Source organism: Exophiala oligosperma (genome assembly GCF_000835515.1).
Source record: "Exophiala oligosperma strain CBS 72588 unplaced genomic scaffold supercont1.1, whole genome shotgun sequence".
NCBI classification, from domain to species: Eukaryota; Fungi; Ascomycota; class Eurotiomycetes; order Chaetothyriales; family Herpotrichiellaceae; genus Exophiala; species Exophiala oligosperma.
The window spans coordinates 3,772,728-3,794,461 of record NW_015622818.1 but is presented as its reverse complement, the minus strand read 5'-3'; the positions used below and the strand labels follow the sequence as shown (position 1 = coordinate 3,794,461).

The 21,734-nt window shown below is 50.3% G+C and overlaps 7 protein-coding genes across 7 annotated transcripts; 4 read left to right on the top strand and 3 right to left on the bottom strand.

The window, feature by feature from the left end:
• The first annotated feature begins 768 nt into the window (after window positions 1–768).
• On the top strand, window positions 769–3,037 carry PV06_01290 (uncharacterized protein). The gene is made up of 3 exons (XM_016401888.1): window positions 769–1,140; window positions 1,202–1,838; window positions 1,889–3,037. The coding sequence occupies exons 1-3, from the start codon at window positions 1,042–1,044 to the stop codon at window positions 2,548–2,550; spliced, it is 1,398 nt and encodes a 465-aa protein (XP_016268941.1). The 5' UTR covers window positions 769–1,041; the 3' UTR covers window positions 2,551–3,037.
• Window positions 3,038–5,276: 2,239 nt separating this feature from the next.
• On the top strand, window positions 5,277–6,953 carry PV06_01289 (uncharacterized protein). Its single transcript, XM_016401887.1, has 2 exons — window positions 5,277–6,145; window positions 6,233–6,953. The coding sequence occupies exons 1-2, from the start codon at window positions 5,937–5,939 to the stop codon at window positions 6,510–6,512; spliced, it is 489 nt and encodes a 162-aa protein (XP_016268940.1). The 5' UTR covers window positions 5,277–5,936; the 3' UTR covers window positions 6,513–6,953.
• PV06_01288 (uncharacterized protein) lies at window positions 5,453–9,224 on the bottom strand. The gene is made up of 3 exons (XM_016401886.1): window positions 7,880–9,224; window positions 7,545–7,828; window positions 5,453–7,495 (listed from the first exon to the last, which is right to left on the bottom strand). Exons 1-3 carry the CDS (start codon window positions 8,962–8,964, stop codon window positions 6,690–6,692), a joined length of 2,175 nt encoding a protein of 724 aa, XP_016268939.1. The 5' UTR covers window positions 8,965–9,224; the 3' UTR covers window positions 5,453–6,689.
• Window positions 9,225–9,608: 384 nt separating this feature from the next.
• On the top strand, window positions 9,609–10,988 carry PV06_01287 (uncharacterized protein). Its single transcript, XM_016401885.1, has one exon. It carries the CDS (start codon window positions 9,848–9,850, stop codon window positions 10,700–10,702), a length of 855 nt encoding a protein of 284 aa, XP_016268938.1. The 5' UTR covers window positions 9,609–9,847; the 3' UTR covers window positions 10,703–10,988.
• On the bottom strand, window positions 10,959–13,415 carry PV06_01286 (uncharacterized protein). Its single transcript, XM_016401884.1, has one exon. The coding sequence runs from the start codon at window positions 12,831–12,833 to the stop codon at window positions 11,715–11,717; it is 1,119 nt and encodes a 372-aa protein (XP_016268937.1). The 5' UTR covers window positions 12,834–13,415; the 3' UTR covers window positions 10,959–11,714.
• A 686-nt stretch (window positions 13,416–14,101) lies between these two features.
• On the bottom strand, window positions 14,102–16,545 carry PV06_01285 (uncharacterized protein). Its single transcript, XM_016401883.1, has 7 exons — window positions 16,097–16,545; window positions 15,726–15,929; window positions 15,417–15,674; window positions 15,219–15,362; window positions 14,997–15,164; window positions 14,592–14,779; window positions 14,102–14,531 (listed from the first exon to the last, which is right to left on the bottom strand). Exons 1-7 carry the CDS (start codon window positions 16,500–16,502, stop codon window positions 14,340–14,342), a joined length of 1,560 nt encoding a protein of 519 aa, XP_016268936.1. The 5' UTR covers window positions 16,503–16,545; the 3' UTR covers window positions 14,102–14,339.
• Window positions 16,546–17,673: 1,128 nt separating this feature from the next.
• Window positions 17,674–20,168, top strand: PV06_01284 (uncharacterized protein; the record flags this gene model as incomplete). The annotated part of the gene is made up of 2 exons (XM_016401882.1): window positions 17,674–19,466; window positions 19,514–20,168. Exons 1-2 carry the CDS (start codon window positions 17,902–17,904, stop codon window positions 20,166–20,168), a joined length of 2,220 nt encoding a protein of 739 aa, XP_016268935.1. The 5' UTR covers window positions 17,674–17,901.
• Window positions 20,169–21,734: the final 1,566 nt, after the last annotated feature.

The following is a 21,734-nucleotide window of genomic DNA, read 5'->3' as shown; positions in this document are numbered from 1 at the left end:
CGGGTTGAGAATGTCACATACGGGGTACGTTTGTCTCGTACAAGACCGCCACCGCTATGCTTATTGGTAGGTTGTGGTGTTATTAGAACTCCTTGTGTCACTACCACGCGGTTCAAAATGAGGCTGACATGATCTTACACATTGAACTCGGTACCGGTGGTGCCTATGAGTCCAACTCACTGATTGCATGCATGGGTGTTCGTGTCTGTGCCGTTACTGCGTGAAAACACCGAGCCATCAAACATGGCATGTGCCAGTGTTTTGTAAACTAACGAGGATACAAGGGCAACGTCAGCACTTCGCGGCAACTCTGACTCTGAGTCTGCCACAGTGACCCGACCAACTTGTGTGGGCAGGTGATACTCATACTGCGAAAGATCAAAGAAAATCCGAAACCCCATTGACGATCATTAGAATACAATAAGTAGGCAGATCTGGCTCGAAACTTGTTCCATAAGTCAAGGGGTTTGATGGCGGTTGCAGCTAAAAAGGGGGTTTGGACTCTTTTAGTAGCGGCCAAGCGAAGACCCCTGTTTAGCAGTACAGAACTGTAATGAACCCCCCTGTACGGGGTACTAGTACCTATAGGCTTACTATCTAGGGACACTATGCTTGTACCAGCGCCCATTCACGTTGTAGGAATGACCTACTAGAACCTGGAATGAACTCGGCACTCGGCGCGTCCATCATAAGCGGATCTGGTGGCGTCCACCTCTCCATCTTACAGGGGCTCATGGGGCGACGGTAGGCACTTCCCGCACTGATGGTCGCTCCTTTACTGGACCCTCGTCCTCTGAGTGTTCAGATCCAGTCTGATGTGAAACACTCTTTTGCTCTCCGACAGCCACAAAGTTGAACATACCACGCAGTCTCGACCGTGTCAGAAACCTGAAGCGAAAAGCTTGAATTCCTCCCCGGGTTTTCACGTCCACGCTCGGTACTCAACCCCCGTACCATCTCTTTTTTGTTGTTGGATATTCTGGCTCATCGATCCACCATTCCACTCATTCATCACTCTCCTCTCCCTTCAACATTCTCCCCATGGAGAAGATGAGAAGTGTGCTCAGATCTTATGGAGAACTCTTTCACCTGTCAACCGAAGCCAAGGCAGAAGTACTGAAAGATACAACATGGGCTCACGTAAGTCATGCTACGTCCACTCTCTCCCAGAGGTTCAGTTGTTGACGCGTGTGGCAAACAGGGTCTGCGAGGCATCGCCGCGATGATGGTCGTTTGTTCACACTTGACTTTGTGCTACGCAAGGGGCATAATACCACCATGTTGCGCACCGGGGAGCACAACTCCTTCACTCTTTCAGCGACCACTGTTTCGTCTTGTTGCTAGCGGACACTCATGGGTCGCCATCTTTTTCATTCTCATGGGCTTTGTCAACGCTCTGGCACCCCTACGTCTGGCTCGGTCAGGACAAGCCGACAAGACACTAAGCAAGTTGGCCTCATCATCTTTCAGTCGCATCTTCCGGCTTGTTCTCCCGGCTACAGTGGCAACCATCATAAGCTGGTTCATTTGCAACATGGGTTTGTACTCCACGGCAGGACTGAGTGATGCTTTCTGGTTGAACAACACCACGCCCTTGCCAAGCGCAAACTGGCTGAAAGCCGTACAAGATCTACTTCGCGGTCTCTCGGCAACTTGGGCCTTTGGACCAGAGAACCCCTATGATCAACCACAATGGGCTTTGATATACCTGCTGCAGGGAAGCTTTATGATCATCAGTGCTCTGTTTCTGACTGCAACCATGACCCCAACTTGGAGGACTGCCACTTTGTCTGTGCTGATAGGCTGGAGCCTGAACTGGAGCTGGCTTATTGGCGATCGTAAGTTGTGCGCCATCATCTATGGGTATCAATTACTAACAACTTCTCAGCATGGACTGGACTTTGTTGCTTCGCTGGTATCATCCTGGCTGAGATGAGTCTTGTGGGAGGTGCCGAAGCTCTTTCCAAGGTCTCCCATATTCTCTCCCCATCATCTATTCTTACCGGCCTTTTCCTTATGTCTTATCCAGGAGGCTATCCTGATGCGGCCAGCTGGTCAAGGAGGATGCACGCATTCGGAGTCCGGTTTCTGCCTGGTGAGAGTGTCGACCGAATGTATGGTTCCCTTGGTGGAATCGTGCTCGTTTTTGGCATCATCATCTCTCCTCACGCCCGTTGGGTTCTCAGTCAAAGACCATTGGAGTGGCTTGGTAAAGTCAGCTTCGCCATCTATCTGCTTCACGGCATGCTGTTGCGTACTATTTTTGCCTGGGTTCTTCACCTCGGTCAGTCATTGACTCCCTTTGTTCAGACCGGTGAAGATGGCAGAGAGTTTTATGTGAATCGATATCCTGTGCCTGGGTTTTTTCAATGTGCTTTTGCGACCATGGTTTTGGCAGCTTGTCTAGCAGTAGCAAGTCAAATTTGGAACCTCAAACTGGAGCCAGTGTTTGGAAAAATAACGACGAGGCTCGAACGTGTGGCAACCGGCAAGTCTTCGCCTGAAGTGAAGTCCGGCGAGGATTCAATACTTCCAACACGAAAAGATTGAGATTGCAGCATGAGCTGTGCAAATAGCGTTAAATTCAGGAGACCAGCATCCGGAGAAAATCGAATCCCTGCTGCCAGACCATCGACATCCGATTATCAGCCATATTTTGATAATTGTACAATCTTCGAGTCAGAAACGAACCATGCTATTCATGGGAAGGCATGAATCATAATACATCTGGTCTAGTCGTCGATCAGTGGCCGTGGCTCATGGTCAGCCATTCTGTGGTCAGGAACCAAAAGCCTTTGGAATGGCGTCCCTCATCACTCTCCCCCGATGACATGAAAGTCGGCATACGAGTGAACCAAGTATCGCAGTATTCACGAATGCAGAATTTAGGGCTTGCTTGGATCAACGAAAGTCTTGTTGGATTATGAAGACATCTTTGGACCTTTTCGTTGGTTATGCTCCGGCGGACGGGATGGCCAGGGACGATAAGAATTGCTCAGGATACAGTCATGGAATTTGTTGGTGTAGACCTAATCGTGAACGTGGATTGCATATGAACACAGCGCGCAGCACACAACTACAGAATAGGACCATTAAGGGACTATCATTCAACACACTTCATTTTCCTCCCGTTCGTGGTGTCGAATATCCCTCAATCGTACGGAATACACATTTTACTTGTTGTCATCATCGATTACGAGTTGGTGGTCTTGAGATATCCCAAACCCATTGTCCCTTTTCTATTTTGTCCCACGCATATATCTATGACTTTCTGGGTACAGTAGGTCATTGAAAAGGGAGGGGCCATGAAGGTGGGGGCCAGATCTCGATCCTTTTGGTTTCTTCGGCACCTTCACAGTAACATTTTCAACTGTACCTTTGCGTAATCAGCCTGACCATTAGTACATAGTACAAAGTAGGGGTGCAAACTAACCACCAAACGTACGGGTGTACTCCGTATACACAGTAATTAAAATACCTTTGGTCATCAAGGGTTCCGGCCATAAACTTACGCCAACTAGGTACCTAGATAGGTATCCGTAGGTTTTGACTCCTTTGCTTACGGCGTACCGCCGGCGCCCAATTTTAATCTATCCCTGCCATACACGTTTTTCCTCGATAGAGTACGGAGTATTACTGTAGACACAGTCGCAACCTCATTCCGTGCCAGGAAGGGCGGGAGGGGGCCAGATACCTAATTTCACGCCATAGACTGCAACCTACTGTACATAAAAACTTACTGTAAATGTCAGCCTCAACCCTGTTTAAATATTTCATGGCCCTTGACTCTCTTTTCTTTTCTTTTCTTTCGGATCGTACGGAAGGTTGAAGTGAAACAAAATTGTCCATTATAAAAAAAAGTGTCTGCCTTGCCTTCATTATTACCCAATTATTGCCCTGCCTTCCAGCCTTGTCAAGAAGTCAACAGTACGGAGCACACAGGACGCTTCCGTCGATACACACTATTGTCAAGATTGGTCTTGTGTAAATCAAGTCAATCATTTTTGTCGACGACAAACCATGGAAGCCATCACAATCGCCAAAGTGGCTGGATTGACTTCATCTGGAATCTTTGCTGGTAAAAATTTTGTTCTTTTCTGATAAACCGTTCTCCGCCCCATTGTCACCTGATGGTTCTCACAAATCCCACCACCACCACCACCATCCTACTTGTAATCAGCCCGACTGATTCGTATTCGGAACAAAAATGTAGGATACACATGGTCTTTGTCCCATGCGGCGGTCCCGGCGATCCTCTTTGCCCCTGGGGAAGCATTGATGGCCAAACAGTGGCGTGAGATATACCTCGACGGGTTTTATGTGAGCTTTTCCAGGACTGTGTCGATCGATGACAATGTCACCGGGCCGTGGCATCTGCCGTATTGTATTCGTATGGATTTGAGGGTTGAGAATTGCTTTCCCGTTATAGGTTTCGAGACCTCTGTGTCTTATCAATGCGTTGAGTTTTGGGTATTTGGCTTATCAAGGTCAGTTTCAACCATTTCTTACTTTGCCTTGTCTTTTCTTATATGCATGATTTTCTGCCTCTTCGTCCCGTACAAAGTATCGTCATGATCCCAATGTCACTCCTACCGGCATTACGAAAAGGGTGATTTCAACTGACAAACTCCACCGCATTGGCCACGTCACAGCAGCACCATCATCCTCCTCTTCCTCTCTCATACGAACTCTATACATTCTCGCCGCGATCCTCAACGCGTCAGGGGTTCCTTACGCACTCACCTTTCTCCGAAGGACAAACGGTGCCCTCTCGAGACGTGCAGAGCGCCTCGCAGGCCCCCACGTCCCCTCCGTCATGGCACTCACGTACGCCTTCAACGAGAGACGAAGCGTAGAGAGAGATCGAACTTTTACCACCGCCAATCTCGTACGTCGATGGATGTGGCACAACAGTGTCCGTACGGCTGTGTTGGTGGTTGGAACTGTTGTCGGTGCAATGGCTGTGGCGATGGATACCTGAGGGTAACGCCGGGGAACCGCGTATCTTGTATTCCAGCACGCAAGCAACACATAATGACCAATGTCATCAAGCCATCACCTTGTATTGAGCGAAATGAGAGGAATAGGCAAAGGTAAAGGAATTCAAGGCTTGGTCTCTACTACGGAGTACAAGGAGTATAAGACCTGTTCCAAGAAGCGACACGTGATCTGCGGGTCAATCTCAATTTCGGCGACCGGGAGAGAAGAAACAAAACACAGCCCACTTCAATTCGTTCTGGATCAAAACTTGCTCACTCAATAGTTTCGTCGCTCAGCGCCTCGACATTAAAAAACGTGCTCAACATACGTCGGACTTCAGGATTTGATTATTGTTCTGAAAATCCCCCGTACTCCGCAATTTCCTGAGAAATAACTTGCTCGTACATACAGCCTTCTGCGACCGCGATCATGAGCACATTTTTTTCATCTCATTTCGAGGCTTTCGGCTCAGCCAAGCCATTGTACTTGTAATAACCCAAACAGAGCAACTGAGGACCTTGAGACCAAAATAGAGGACCATTCCAACCACGTGAACAAGTACGGGGGTTATATTGAGCATGTTATTTTCCCCATTCCGTCCGGATCCCATGAAATTGAGAGGAGTGAGAGCATGTTATTCCTTTTCCATCACATAGACACCGAGTCACTTGAGGTACACATAAAGGTCGACAAACCGTCCCACCCAACGTCTAGGATATCTCGATGAAAGCACATCGATAAATAATCTCACACACAGACACAAGCATCTAAACTTGAACATCATACTCGTCACCATCTTCTTCTCTCTTTACTTTCCCGCACATCATTACACACATCTTCAGCCACCACATCTCCCTCACAACTTCGACCACCACTGATCGACACGAGAACTTTTGTATAGCTCAGTCGTATAACCATCGACAAATAAAAACAAAAACCAACCGCAGGAAAAAAAAATGTGTGGAGATTCACATCTTCCTCCTGCCCCTGAATCCGGCGACCTCGTGGCCGTCATTCATCCAAACGCACAAGCGAATTCTGCCTTTCGAGGAAGGTTACGCCTGTCGAACAAGACCCCAGGAGCCACCACGTCGACGTTTGAAGGCGAGAAAGACACCACCAACGGCGGCAGTTGCGGAAGGGGATTTTTGAACCTCAGGATCCAGTAAGTCTTGATTTTGGTCACCATCCTTCCCAGCCCCCATCCGGCAAACAAATCGGAACTCGACTGACAATGAATGCGTGGAAATAGCAAATATGGCCAACCTTTGTCCTCCTCTTTTCCAACAACCCAATCATGGTCATCCGGGGCCGGGAGTGATTCTGGCTCGGATTCCGAAGAGGAAGAGGACACTCCAAACAATCCCATCTTGCACTCTTTCATCATCGACACGCTCGCCGCCACCTCGAGAACAGGAAACGTGCGGCTAAACCTGGGCGTTGGAGGTGATGGGATCGTCGGCAGGGCGGTATCGGTATTCGATCAAGGAAGTAAACGTATCCTGGGCGAAGGAATCATTGGTTGGTGCTGAGTTTGTTTTTTTGGTCTGTGGGATGGAGTTCGGATTGTCGTTTGGGTGTTCTTTTTTTTTTGCACGTCTTTTTGAAGAGCGTTCGCTGCGTGGTGATCGTAATAATCATCGGATCAACAGCACATTGTCAAAGTATAACCTTGTTCAACGGTGTTATTCAGTCTCGGCAATTCCTCATCACAGCAAATATCCCATCCATCCGGAATTGGACATGTAGACATCAAACATGTCCATTTCCTCGGTGCTGAAATTGAATTGATCCCAATTCGTGTTTCCATAGCTGGCTGCATCGTAGGCCGCGTTCAAGTTTGTCCCGAGAAGTCCATCCGCCATCATGAACCGCTGGTGAGGAAGTGACGCAGGCGGGTACACCTGTTGCTGTTGGGCGTCCGGATTCGCCATTTCCTCCTTCCTCACGGTCTGGATGAACGTGAGTGGCTCGCTTCCAAAGAGTTGCGCGCTTCGCTGTCGTCGGGCCTCGACGTCCTGCGCTTGCTCGTCGTCCGAATTCATGCCTCCGAGATGCTGGTGCCACGTTTTCAATTTCTTGAACACAAACCCAAACGCCTCGGCGCACGGGCACCGTCCTTCTGCCGTGATCTGAACGACCTTGCTGGTGATCGAGTCCAGGTAATAGTCGGTCTTGATCTCCGAGGCGAATATCGAGTTGACCTTTGACCCGGGACCAAAGACGATCCAGTGGATCTTGATGAGTATCACGATCGCATACGCATTCCACACGATGTACAGATTTGGCAAGGCCCGCGCCCGAGAGACTTCGAGTGAGAGATAGTTGTCGAGGAGCTTGTGGCTGCTGGACAGGAGAGTAGCCAGAGCGTCGATGTGGAGAGAGGTAATTGTTTCAGGACCTTTCTTTTCGTAGTCGATGTTCCCCGGTTTCCAGTCGTCGAGGCTGTGTTCCCAATGTAGCGCAACTTCGTGTATGTAAAGATCAATACTACATCGTTGATGTAAGACCAGACCTGGAAGTCGTCAATAAATGAGCACCTGTGCCAGCTCAAAACCACTCACGGTTGTCTATACTGGGATCAACTGATTTCTCCCATTCATCCAATTGTCGACGGAAATATTTGAGTTGATGCTGGGTCCTGCCGTCTGTAAAATTCAACTCGGCACCGGGATCGCACATGTTGAAGGCGTCGGAGATTTCTTGAGCGATTCGCGACAGTCTGGCTTGTGCAACCATCCATTTATCGCCGGGCAACGCATGTGGGCTGCTTTCCACCACCTGTATACATTCCTCAGCGTGGACATCAAACCTGGCGGCGGTGGGAAGACGAAGAACGGTCGAGACCCTGCAAAAACGTTAGTCAGGCATATAGAGGTCATGACCACATAAAACACACGAAATATTTGCCCAACATGCCGCAAGCCATGTTCGAGCGAGTTCTAGATGTTCCTGGGGTGTCCATTTGCTGCGCACCCTCGATCTCTTCCCAATCCCCAAATCGTAACACATCGTCAAGGCGGCTTGTGAAAGTTGGTGAAACGCCAGATCCTTTGCGGTTCGAGGACGAACGTAGAACTGAGAGTAGAGAAGCATCGCTTGGACCAGATCCATAGATCTCTCTCCGTGAAACAACACTCTTTGAGCATATTGGTGAGCGACTTCCGTCGCGAGTGTCGACTGGACAGAAGGCAGCATAGCAGAACTGGCGACCATCAATATCGCTAGGAATGTCATGGGCCGTTGTGTTCGTATGGTGTGTGCTTGGATCCCTGCGGGGCAAAGAGTTATGGGACAACCCTGCGACATGTGCTGCTTCCAATGGTTGAACAAAGTCGTGGCCGATTCCAGGGACACCATCCCGCGGTCAACAACATCGACATAGTCATCCTTGACAGCAGTGATGGATGAAAATGGGCAGGCGGTGTTTGAATCCACGGGATGGGGGCGAGGTTCATCGAGGTTCACAGGGGGCTTGGAGGCCCAGGAATCACCTCCACTGTTGGAGGTTTCTTCAATCGCAGATGGCGCCGAACTCGCGCTGGTTGTCTGTTCCTTCTCCGGTGATGTTGTCGGTGGAGATGGTTCGGCTTGCTGCTTGGCAAGAAGGGCATCAGTCAGGGCGTTGATCTTCTTTTCCAGCTCGGCCACCTTGTGAACGGTCTTTTGGCGTTTGCGCGGAGGTCCCGGCATGACGCAGTCTCGATTGACCTTGGAACAAGCAAGACATGCTTCTTGACCTTCGACGGGGAGACATCGTATCTTCATATTTCGACATGCCACACAGGCTCTGGATCGCTTCTGACGTTTTGGTCGCTCGGCCTCGTTCTCCGTGCCATCGTCTTCCTCGGCACTTACAGGCGATTGACTGTCCATGCGCAATTCCTGGGGCTGTGGCCTCGAAGTGTAAGAGAAGTTGCTTGGTGAACGATTGGAGTTGAAGGGTAGAAGTGTCTCGACCGGGAGGGGCTTATCCACTGCCATTTTGCAACAGAACAAGAACAATTCTCAAAATGGTTGCCTGATTTAACAAAGCCTAAAGTGGTGATGCGAAAATGACTGATTCAGAGTGGCACAACTTCGGTCAAAGTCTGTCAACTTTTCTCACTGTACGGCTTATGCGCGGCCAGTAACACGGGATGAAGTTTTGATGACACAACACCACAGCGATTTCCAGTCTACAGACAACCAGACCGACAAAGGATTCATGGAAAACCGGAGAGAATCCGAGTCATGAGTTCAATGTCGGTCCAAAGTGAAGATTGTTCCAGCCGAGCGACGAAGGGAGAGAGGATGACGGGATTCCCAGGAATGGACTAGCGTCGGCTCATACTAAGAACCGAGTCACGTGAGGGTCGTCCTGATGACTAAACCATTTGTGGGCGGGAATACGAGTACGAGTACGGTAGAGACGAAGTGATAGCTTTACGAAGTACTAGGCTTCTTATTGACTCCAGGTCTATACGGTGAATTTACCTCATCGACCACCGAATGACCCTGAGCAAAAGTTGATCCTTTCATATGCAAGCTGATGGTGAAGCTATCGTTGACGAACCAGTATGAATGATTACGGTGAACCAGAGACACATGTAAACCAAGCACATGCGGGCCCTTGCACACATCCACACCTTTGACCCATACTCGTATTTTCATCACTCAGGTCAGAAAATGTTCTGGCAATAATGCTGATCATTTGAAAGAGTGTTTTATCCGAGTAGGACACATTCCTCACTTCCCAGATCATCGTTGTGAGTAGGACTGTGCTGGACCCTGCATGAGACACGGGTAGACGCTTCGAAGCGGTTCATTCTTGCTTGCGTGAATCTCGGACTGTAGCAGAGAACATCCGGACCATTGATTGAACAGGATGGATCAAGAATACTCCGCTTCCACCACAGCGGACATCAACACGGTTGCGGAGTTCATTTCTTGCGAAGACATCTCCTCACTGTCGACATGCGAACCTGCTGACGTCTTGGTATTCTGCGGCAACTCTATATTACCTATTGCCCACGAGGTGTTTTCGACCTTGGAGAAACGGGGACCCGAGTTGGCCAGAACGGTCGTGATTTGCGGTGGGATTGGCCATTCGACCAAATTCTTATACGAATCAGTGAGGAACAGTACCAAGTACCACTCGTTATCACCCAATATCCAAGGCATGCCGGAAGCCAGAGTGCTTCAACTTGTGATGAAACGATTCTACCCAGGTGTCAATGACCACGTTCAGAACTCAGTAGGGACTCTGAGGCTTATCGTCGAGGACGAGTCGACCAATTGCGGATCCAATGCGACAGAAACTCGCAAGGTTCTCGAAGCTCATGGCGTTTCAAACCCAAAATCATTCATCATCGTTCAAGATCCTACCATGTCGTTACGGACCGTCGCTTCATTCAAAAGAGCGTACGCCGATGTTTCACCATCACCGATATTCTCAGCATGTCCGACATTTGTCCCTCGAGTGACAGTGGACGAGACGAGCAAACAATCACATTTTCAAGTACCGGGGATTCAAGAATCAGAGCTTTGGAGTTGGTCGAGATTCACGGATTTGTTGTTGGGGGAAGTCCCGCGCCTGAGAGATGACGAGAACGGTTATGGTCCCAAAGGTAGACATTTCATCGCTCACGTCGACATCCCGGATATGGTCGAGGATGCGTGGAAAAGACTGGAAGAGACTCTGGGTCATCTAGCCTCGAGAAAGGTGGCCCCTAGTCAATAGGGTCGATGACAGATAGTCTGTACGTATCCGGACGATCCTCTCTGTCGTGAACAAAAACCGACGGTAAATGTCCATCATGGAGATTGAAGACGATGACCCGAGGCTATTTATTGTCCGTCTTCCCTACTCCGCGAATGAATTTGGGATGCCTTAGTTGCCACTGACTATGATAACTCATATACCTATTCCGCGAATATTTTGACAACCCGAAAGAAAAGGTCAGAAAACTAGAGGGAACAGAAGAAAGATGTAAGCAGGCAGGTCATGATCATATCTCATTTTCGTCATCTCGTAAAACCTTGAAAAGGTACTACCACTATGAATTACATACAGTAAAAAGAGTCCTGGTTCCGTGTAGAGGGTATCTGAAAAAAGAAACCAATTAAAAAAAATCTCCCTCCCCGTGAGAAACAAGAAAGGACGACTAGGAGAATCGTCAGGAAGTATAAGGACAGAGAAACAGCTGTACAAGATCCTCCGTACTCCGCAATAATACGAGTACGAGTACGAGGACTGGCACTTGGCCATTATTGCCTCTTTTGGTGGTGTTGTAAATCTCGCCTTGTTCCTTGCGGTCGATCATGCCAGGGCTGAGCTAATTAAAAAAAACCCTTGTCCGGACTTTTCTTTTTCTCAGCCCCCATCACCGAAAAAGACAACACCACAACGACAACAACCCACCCCACCACGGAGTAACGGAGGTCGGAGGTCGGGGGAGCCAGAGAGTTTTCAGTTTGCCTTGAGGGTGGCCTGAGATTTTGGCAACTTGGCACTTGGCGATTAGCTTTTCATTCAGCCTCGCGGGGGCCAGAACCCAGATATCGGGTATCCAAGGCCCCCCGCGAGTTCTGAATGTCATGTCTCGAAGACGGCGCAGTTGCTGTTTTTGGCCCCCGAGAATTTTCGAGGCTGTGACCAATGGCTCCGGGAATGTCGAAACTCCAAGCACGGAGAAGTGACAGATTGGAACTCCGGTCGGGTATTGTTTTGATGTTGATGTATAATCAAGGCTTCACGACACGCCGACATCAATCCTAGCACAAGAGGCGAGGGTGGCGCGTACGCGTTGATGAAATCCACCGTCGGCAGCGACGTCGTACATCTCACTGAGCCGTCTAGGAAGCATGCCGACACGCTCAAGGCGCTGTTCGACAGCCTCCTTCGCGTCACCCAGGGCGCTACGAACCCCGTCGGCGCTGATGCGGAGATTGTAACATATTAGTTTATCGTGCTTGGCGCCGGGGTAGACGTGCGAAGACGCGGCGACGGAGAACTTGAGCTTGGACGAGGCAAAGGCCACCGCTGCCGAAGGGGTGAAACAATACTGTTCCAGCACTTCGGCCTGGATTGCCGACATGTCGAACTCTGGCTCGGGCTGTTCGGATACAGGCTTGATCGACTCGGGCTCGCAAACCAGTTCCATCGGACTGGAACAGATGCTGCTGGCCTCGGAGACGGGCGACGTCGCGCGGCTCGAAATGGAACTCTGTCGCGAACTTTGTCGAGAACTGCGCGACGAGCGAGACGATCTCGGAGAGGGCGAGGCGTTCATCTCGGCGTCGAGACCGTCCAGCGCGAGGGCCAGAGTTTGAAAATGCTGCAACGAGCACGAGTCCATCGTGCGCGCGTAGAAGCGGGTTTCCAGGGCCTTCAGGCGCGGCAAGCTGCCCACGCACGTGTCGACGAGGACGATGTGGTCTTTGAGGATGGAGTCGGCGTCGGTCGCGTCACCAAAATCGACGGCGACGTGGGCGAGAGAGGATTTGATGCATGGGTGGATTTCGGGGTCGGCGATGAACGACAGCAAATGTTCAGTCGAGCGAAAAACAAGCGAGTTGAGACTGTAGTACAAGCACAAAGCCTCGGAGCGCACGAGGTGGCAGGTATCCAGAAAGGCCCGAGGGTCGTCCTTAGGCGGTCGCGATGGGCGTAACCGTCGTTGCGAGGGGCATCGTAGGCGCAAAGGCTCGGGTTGTTGGAAAGCGAAGCGGTAGATCAAATTTCTCACCTCGGGTGGCAGACTGAGGAGAGTCGGCTGGTTGCTGTCTGCAGCAAGAGAAGAAGAAAATGAAGCCGTCGCGGGCGGCGATGGATTTATTGCCGCCGACGCCGGTTGCATCGTGGGCATCATACGGTAGTAACGGGTTTTCCTTTATATCGTTTCTGCTGTAGTATCTCAGTCTGGTTTTGAACTATACATGGGCTGGAAAGTCGGTGGTGTTTAAAATATGCCCAGTGCCGTGACGTGGGTTGTTGTTGTGGTTGTGGATTAGAAGGGAAAAAGAAGCCTCCAGTGCCGTTCTGTTTTTCTGTTTTTTGCTTGTTGGGCGCGCATACAACCGTAACTGTATGACAACAACAATGGGTTCGACTTCAAATCGAACTTGGGAAATGGGAAGTGTAAGAAATTCAAGATCAGACAACAACGACGTCTGTCTATCAGTTTTCTCTAGCTCTGGCTGGCCGGTGGCAATGTCAAGCCCTCCTTGAACAGTGGTTCATTTCTCTTAGCCGACAAGTTTATTAGAGCTGGTGGTCCTGGAGACTGATGGCCCCTTTTGAGAAGTGGGTGCCAATTTTAAAAGAAGCGAGCACAGAGCCTAGTGGTGGTGGTGACTTTCGATGGGTCCTTGCCACGAAGATCTGGGGAGCAACAACAAAAAGGTGAAAAAGTTGTGGGAGCTTTACTTCTCAAGGAGGGAGAAGTGGTGACTGGAGAGGGCACGAGACAAGAAGATCGAAGTGCGCTGTCGGTTCGAAAATAAATGACGAGGTTGGTGATAGAGCCAAATACATGTACTCGTCGAGGAAGCATTGAGCACAGCACTCTCCGTAGGCCACAACTACGGATAGTGACCACGGTGACGCCTTGTTAGTGGTTGGTGACACGAGCCATCGTGACAAGGCAGAGTTTCTCTCTTGTTGATTGACTTGCATGGACGACAATGTCTCAGTTTAGCCCCTTTTAGCAGGTTTCTCTCCTCCTAGTCCCCGGCAGAGGCTTGGGTTGAGATCACTAGGGACCACGGCGTTTGAGCGAATAGGAGGCTGACATACACGATAGTCTCCTGCCTCTGATGCCTGTCATTGGTGACATACAGGAGATCCCTGCTTTTAGCGAGGATATTAATATCCGGCAGCTAATGCAGCCACAGGGCAATGCTGTTCCCTTGTCCAATATATGCTCACCGTCCCAAATTCTCCCAGCCACGGCCTTGCCAGCATCCTGGACCCATCTACGGACTATCTACAAGGACCCCTGATCCTTTCCCACTGCCTCCCGCCCTCCCTCCCTCTCCGGACCTCTTCGACGTCATCGTTCTTCCATTGACCTACGGACTACCCAGTGTTGCACTGTATATTGCGACATAGTCGAGCACAAGAATTCCTGATCAGCACTTTGATCGACAATCTCTTGCTGATGGAGAGTCAAATTCTCGAACGGGAGAAATGGCCAATTGCTACCTGTCCACCACGGACCTGATTGAGGCAATAATACACCATCATCTACAGTATGACCCCCAGACCCTCGAGTACAGTATGTACAGGACACCCTCGAGGTAGTGGCCCCCTCCCCACATTCTCAAGTTCCGTGACTTTCAGCTCGTGTGACTTTCTTCGTACTTTTTAACCTCTCTTATGCCTTCACAGCCGCCGTGGTACTCGTAGGAGCGGCTTCGCCACCTCTCGCGTCGTATTCCCGTTGTTCGTCTTCTGCCTGAACCTTGGCGGCCAATTCATGCCTTTGCTTTTCGGTAGCATCGGCAAAATGTACCACCACTTCGTCACCGAATAAGGCGTTGATCTCTTCCAAAGACAGACCCTTGGTCTACGGAATATGTCAGCCTTGTCCGACGTCCGACGTTGGACGTTTTGGAATGTCACATACCTCGGGACACCAAAAATAGAATATCAGGACATTGACAAATGTCAAACAGATGAAGATGATATAGTATTTCCACTTTATGTTGGCCAAGGCCGTCGGTGCTGCCTCGACATACACCAAGGTCGAGAGGAATGTTCCCGCCAACGACCAGGCGACGCCTTGCGAGCGAATGTACGTCGGGAAGATCTCCGCTGCAGGTAAGATCCGTTAGCCAGGGGTCCCTCTTGCTTATAGTCGGGCCACCCGGCCGCTGCCACAACGACGCATGACGACAGGACTTTCGGGAGAACATGCAGAGAAGCTTCCCGATCAAGACTGCAGCCTTGTCGTCGGGTCATCATACCACTTTGATGGGGCGACGGACGTCCGTCGGGTTTGAAATGGAAACAAAAATATACGGGTACTCACAACAATAGACATAACCGACCACGTCGATACCGCCACCATAGAAACTGATGAAACAGAATGAGAAAAAGACGCCCATCGACAGGCCAGCCTTGTTTGTGGTGCCCGCATACTCTGCGATCATGGCGGTCTCGAGGCAAACGGACAACATGCACCCCGTGAGTCCGGTAACTGATGATTCAATATTTAGTGGTGTTGGTCGCACAGACAAGCAGACAAACTTACTCAGCAGTGGTTTTCGTCCGACTTTATCTAGGAGAAGAGCTCCGATGAAATTGGAAATGGTTGCTACTGTGACATATGCCGCTCCCAGAATCAAAGGCACGCCACCCGTGAGACCCAAGTTTTGGTACAGTGAAACGATATAGACTGGAACACGGTCAACAATGGCAATGTTACCTACTTGAGGACAGTGTAACTCACCATATATCACTTGCGCTCCCGTCGACTGTGCCGCGTACTGGATGAAGAAGCCCATCCAAAAGCGCTTTTGATACGACCTCTTGGTTAGCATACCACGCCAACCACCCTCCTTCCAAACAGCTCCATCAACCCGGACTTGTTCTGTCATTTGATAGAACTCCTCACGGGCATATTGCATGCCCTTGTCGTCCGAGACTGCACCACCATGGAGTCGCTTGACAATCGCCCAGGCTTCATCTCGTCGGTCCCGCGTCAAGACTGTCATCATTAGTTCACAGGTCGGATTTCAGTTTCGTTCTCGTTACTTACGCCATCGAGGAGACTCGGGAATCCAAGGCGCACATATTGCCAATGCCAATGGTGGGAGAATGGACAATGCGATCGGGAACCGCCATTGAAATGACAAGTTCGAAGAGTAGTAGGTCCCTGCACCGACCCAACCTGCAATGGCATATCCCAGAACAATCCAAGTACCGTGCTGGCCGACCAGAAATCCTCGAGCATTCGGCGGTGCTGCTCTCCAGTTAGCCGAGCCCATTGGATTGTGACCGAAGAACTGATTGAGCGAATCAAAGTACGTTCACCGATGACTTATTGGGGATTCGCTTGGACGACACAACACGAATGTCACCCGATCCAAGTCACAGCACGTCCTGCGGGCCAAAATTTGATGCACTTACAAATTTCAGATTGATAGATCGGAATCAACACCACCATCATACCGATACCCCAGCCCGAGATGAACCTCGAGACGAGAAACATGGCAATGTTGACCGAGCCAGTCTCGAGGGCGCCGCCGATGACGTTGACCAGGCAAGCCAGGTACATGGTCTCCTTCCGACCACGAGCTTCACACATCCAGCCGACATGCAAGGCTCCGAAGAGCGCACCAGCGCAGTAGAGGCCATTGATGGTGCCGGTGATGGCATTGTCGTAACTAGAATCGTTGCCGAGGTTGAAGTAGGAAATGAAGCCCGGCTGACCGATGGTGTTGGAGATGACCGAGAAGCCATACCCAAAGGTAAGACTCCCTAGGGTCAAGACTAGGATGATGCGTAGGTTATAGAGCGTGTATGTCCTTGCCATAGTGTGCAATCAGGCAAGTCAACGAGCGCTTTTGATGAGAACAATGTCGCAAGGACAGGCACACAAAAAGGACCTCCGGGGGGGAAATGTAGTGGGGTCGAACTGAGGCAATATATGTCAGACTCAAATGCTCACGCGTGGTGTTGGTTGTACTTCGTACTCAGTAGACAAGGGAGTTCTAATTGTTGGGTACGAGAGTACTGGAGTACTGACTGGAGTACCTGGTCGCCACACGCACCCCTGTACTTAGGCTATACCCAGATGATTTCGGTTATACCTTTCTTTCATTCATATCGGGACTCTTGCAGAAAGTTGTGGACTGACCAGGTCTTTGACGCGAGAGTTTCACGGCGCGGCACGTACCTGGTGTACATAAGGATCATGGGCACTTGGGACTGAGAGAGTCTACTGTGTGCCTCGCCAGGGAAGTAGTGGACTTGTCTGGACGGAGTAAGGAGGAATAGACCTCGTCTACGCGAAGAGACTCGTTCTCTGCACCTGGACCTTTTGGAAAGCAAGCTTAACAAGTGCCCCATACGGCTACATTGGCATTTGACAACTACTCCGTCATCAGGAGAGGGTGCTTACGGGGCGTTAACTGCCCCCCAGTCTGAAGAGGCCCGGTAGAAGGCGGCAAAGATCTTCTCGTTGGTGCCTTTTCTCCAAGAGCCAAGCGAGTACCTCCCACCGGGAGGTGGTTTTCCCCATCGCCCCCTTCCCTGCTAAAGAGCGGATCTTTACCATTTCGCTGCTGGAACCAAGGGCTAGCATGTCCATGGTTGCATGCCGAATCGTTATGTCTGCATGAGGCTCGCTGTAGAATTACTCCCTCTGGGCCAGGTAGTGACCACCCTTTCCAATCGCAATTGGAGAATCATGCTTCCCTCCGACACATGTTCTCTCAACACGAGGTTGGACACGCTGGAACTAAACCCGTTGGCACGAGGATTGTACAATAACATGCGTTGGCTTCGGGGTAGAAAGCACACGAGTTGCTCTAGGTGCAGATCGACTTTATGTCCAGCGTATTGCAGGCACATGTCTATGCTCCATATCTGGCGAATAGTCTCCATCACCAAGAGCGTCGCATATGGGTGGATTTTAATTGTTTTATTGTCCAGTTCCTCCATCTTCTCCGGTTCTTTGTTCTGCCAATGATCATCGTATGATAATTGGCCGAATCCTTCTAGGAGGGGTTCGTGTGTCTCGACTCTCTTCTCAACATACTTCAGGGCTTCAAAGACTTCAAACAGCTCGGCGGGCAATGTCCTGTCCTTGTTACTTTTACAGCATGACCCCCTACCCACTACATACACCCACTACTAAAATACCCCAACTCTCCACCCTGCGCCGTTCATTTCCAGAAGGTTATCTTGAGCTCATTTCCGGGGCATAGGCTATGATTTCTGCTTCCCACGTTCAATATCCTTCCTTCATTGATCATACTCCACCTATGATGGATCAGGCTCATCAAGCCTCGTCGACCCAGCGCGGCAGGCCTCGTCAACGCTCGGCTGTGGCATGCACTTGGTGTCACTCACGTCGTGTAAAGTGCAATGCCGCGGCCAGAGGCACTCCGTGCTCCAATTGCGAGACGGCCGGCCGACAGTGTATGCTCATCGAGAGCAAGCGAGGCAAGAGGAGAAAAATCTCAACTTCCTCAGCTTCGCCCCCCATCGCGCGCGACCAGCATGCCGCAGAGATCCCGATCCCGGGCACAGCGGTTGCACATGGCAATGTCTATGATCCCTTGAGGGACATACGGCATACACCGAAAGAGACGCCGATTGGGCACACATCTCGCCCCTCGAGTTCCCCCTGTGACAATGAAAAGCCTGAAACGGGACAAGAAGCACAAGAGACGCTCTATGCCCAAGTACTGGACAAGGCTACTAATGCCGAGATCACTTCAGAGGCCAAAGAGGGAGTTGTGCACGTAATGTACATGGGAGAGACCTTCAATCTCACCCATCTGCTGCGACAAACGAATCCAGAATCAGCCCGATCAACCCGGAAACGGCACTATGTTGTGCGCTTCAATCCCCAAAGCCAGTCCGCCGCTGTAGAGGATGAGTATGACGATGACAGCAGCCTAACGACCTTCCTCCAGCAGCAAGGCTGCTTTGTCGTTCCCAATGTACATACTTGCTATCAGCTCTTCCGCACCTATTTCGATTACGTTCACCCTCACTATCCTATACTTGATCGCACCGAGTTCGCATCGCAATATGCTGACCCAACTCGGCCTCCGTCATATCTCCTTCTCCAGTCCGTCCTATTCATGGCTGCTGGACATTGCGACATGGCTGTCCTGCGAGAGGCCGGGTTTGACTCGAGATACCATGCTCGCAAGACCTTTTTCAAACGTGCAAAGGCTCTCTATGACAACGATCATGAGCCCAACAAGGTCACTGTTGTCCAAGCAGTCTTCTTGATAAGCTTCTGGTGGAATGGTCCAACGGATCAGAAAGATACCTGGCATTGGCTAGGTATTGCTATCAGCTTGGCTCTGACGCTTGGTATGCACCGATCCACCGAGCATTCGGACATGAAACCAAAAGATCGTTCGCTGTGGAAGAGAATATGGTGGTCCTTGTTCGCAGAAGATAAACATGCCGCAACTGCTCTCGGGCGCCCAGTTCACATTCGTAAGGAAGATTGCGATGTTGAGTTATTGCATGAAGGAGACTTCGAAGAGCAGCCGGCATCTAGACCGGACGTTTTTGGTCGTCCTGAGTCTTGTGATGCTCTATATGTCATGGCTCTCGTGGACTTGTCCTTTATCGCAGAAAGGATCGTTCACAGCTCGTTCACGGCATTCAATTCCACAACCTCCGACAATGCCACGATGTTTCAAGAATGCTCCGAAGCCCTGGAGCAGTGGAAATCTCAATTGCCACTTGAGTTGGACCTTGAGAGTAACAGCTCTTGTCTGTGGACAAGTATGTTGCATGTGGCGCATAGGTAAGCTTCATCCAGTTCTTTCCTAGATGTTGGACTAATTGCTCAAGTTGGTTTGAAATTGTAACTCATCGCTCGATCAAGCCACAAGATCTATCGCCTCCCACAATGAAGACGGCACATACATTAGCCATGGATGCCGCCAATCGGATGATTCGCATAGTGGAAGAAATGTTGTCTCGTTCGCACATTCTGCATTGTCCTATTCACATTGTGCCCTCCTTGTTTGCGGCTATGGGCATGCAGGCAGTTGACATTTGTTCGGGTCAACCAGTCCAGGAACAACTTGCTGTGGTCAAGGTCAGGCTGGCAATGATTGCGCTGCGAGAGTTGCAAAGTACCTGGCCTGTAAGTGGATGGATCTTCCGTCTCTTCGCCAAAATCGTCCGACGCATCCGCAACGGTGATGAGCTTTTGCCGCACGAGCCAGTCAACGCCTCGCCTGTGCAAACAAAACAAGCATACACCGAAGGAACGGTACCAGTGCAAGGTCAAATGGTCCCTCAACAGCCTCTGTTCGCCGAAAAGTCGCAGTACCAGGATCCAGGTCTTGCTCAGGCCCATATGTATGCTATGCAGAATCATCCTGCGAGCCGATATTTATTTTCCGAAAACATCAACCCGGCAATGCCGTTCAGTTATCCTCCAGACTGGGGAAGCATTCTTGATGACACCGCATGGGGAGATTTCGAATACGAGTTCTGAATTAGGATTCATAATAATACTAATTCCTGCTATTATTATGTCAAAGAATACATATTGCGTTTGGCGGAGACGCAATGCCTCCTGGGAAGTTTAAAGGTGCACTCGTGAAGAAGAAACTCCATTTGCGTAGTTTCTTGCACGCCTCTGCTAGCTCATCCAGGTCGAACATCTCACCCACGGGCATACCGAAGAGTGCTATAAGGTTGTCATGAAGACCTGTCACCAAAGTCAGCGACGCTGCAACATCGATCGGAGAACCAGACTTACGCCATCTCTCATGCCTTGCCGGCCAGGCCTCGAAAACGTTGGCATCTCCCCCAACAGCAGCGAAATGACGGTTCCAGAGCCATTTCACGGATTCCTCCGTCCCTTCGATTCCGGCCCAAGTCGAACCACCAACGGTTCCTCGCCGTCGATCCTCGGAGCTGGCTTCCTTGTACCATTTGACAAACCCCGAACGTATGAGTAGGATATCACCTTGCCGGAACTCTGTGCCTTGCCACGCTGCAACTGTTTCGAGATCCTTTTCCGAGATGGGATGGCGGTCAATTGGTGAATAGTCAATATTGTGCTCTTGGGCCCATGAATGATAGTCGAGAAGAATTCCTCTTCCGACGATACCTCCATTTTTTGACCATTCTACGTTTTCTGTTAGCTGCAGCAAAACTCGGTCATGGATATCTCACGGTCGATTCCATTCCGGGGTGGAGTCTCTAGACTGGTGATGTCAGCATGCGAGACGCCATTATAGTATGTTCTCGAGGGCTGATGAGCCCAGTGTCCTACATACAGAGTGGTTAGCATATGACTTTTAACCACACCACATGTCAAGCCGCAGGAGGAAATCTCACGGAAACCATCCCATTGACTACCACTCTGAGTATTCATTTGGATTTCGTCGTCATGTCCTACCCAGTCGGGTAGCTGCATGATTTTGTGGTTGGGTTTTCTTCGGCCTGAATGTGGGGTTTCACAGTTGTCAAGAGACCAATTTATGGCAAGGCTGATGCCATGTTGGATCTCGTTTCTAGCAGCAAGTATCGTCGCCGGGGTCAAAAGGTTCAATGTACCAAGTTCGTCCTTTTGGCCTTCTCGATCCCAAAGACCCCATGTGCAGCCATGAGGCATTCCTTCCACAGGCGGGAGTTCATCATACGAAGGGACTATAAGATCATTCTGTGGGCCCCTCAGAGTGACCTTGACAGGAGCACCATCGACCTCATCTCTCGAAGATGTTTTCAATTCTTGTGTGAGCATCCTGGAGAGAGAGTGTTGTACTTTGTGCAGATGTTGAGGAGTGAATGGCAAGTTGGGGGCCCTGGTGGGATGTATGTATGTGGACTCCTACAAGTTGAAAACGGCAGAGCCAGGGGAGAACCCACACTCGACTTACTTACCCCCGAGTGGTCATTCAAACAACGGGATTACCACCACCCGAGGATGTCCCATGAGAGATAGCGAATTAGCGAGATATACATATATGAATCGCTTTAAACGCACTGGCTCACGCTTTTGAAGAGGTTAACACTTGCTATGGCCACAATGTCACCTCACCATGGTGGCCCA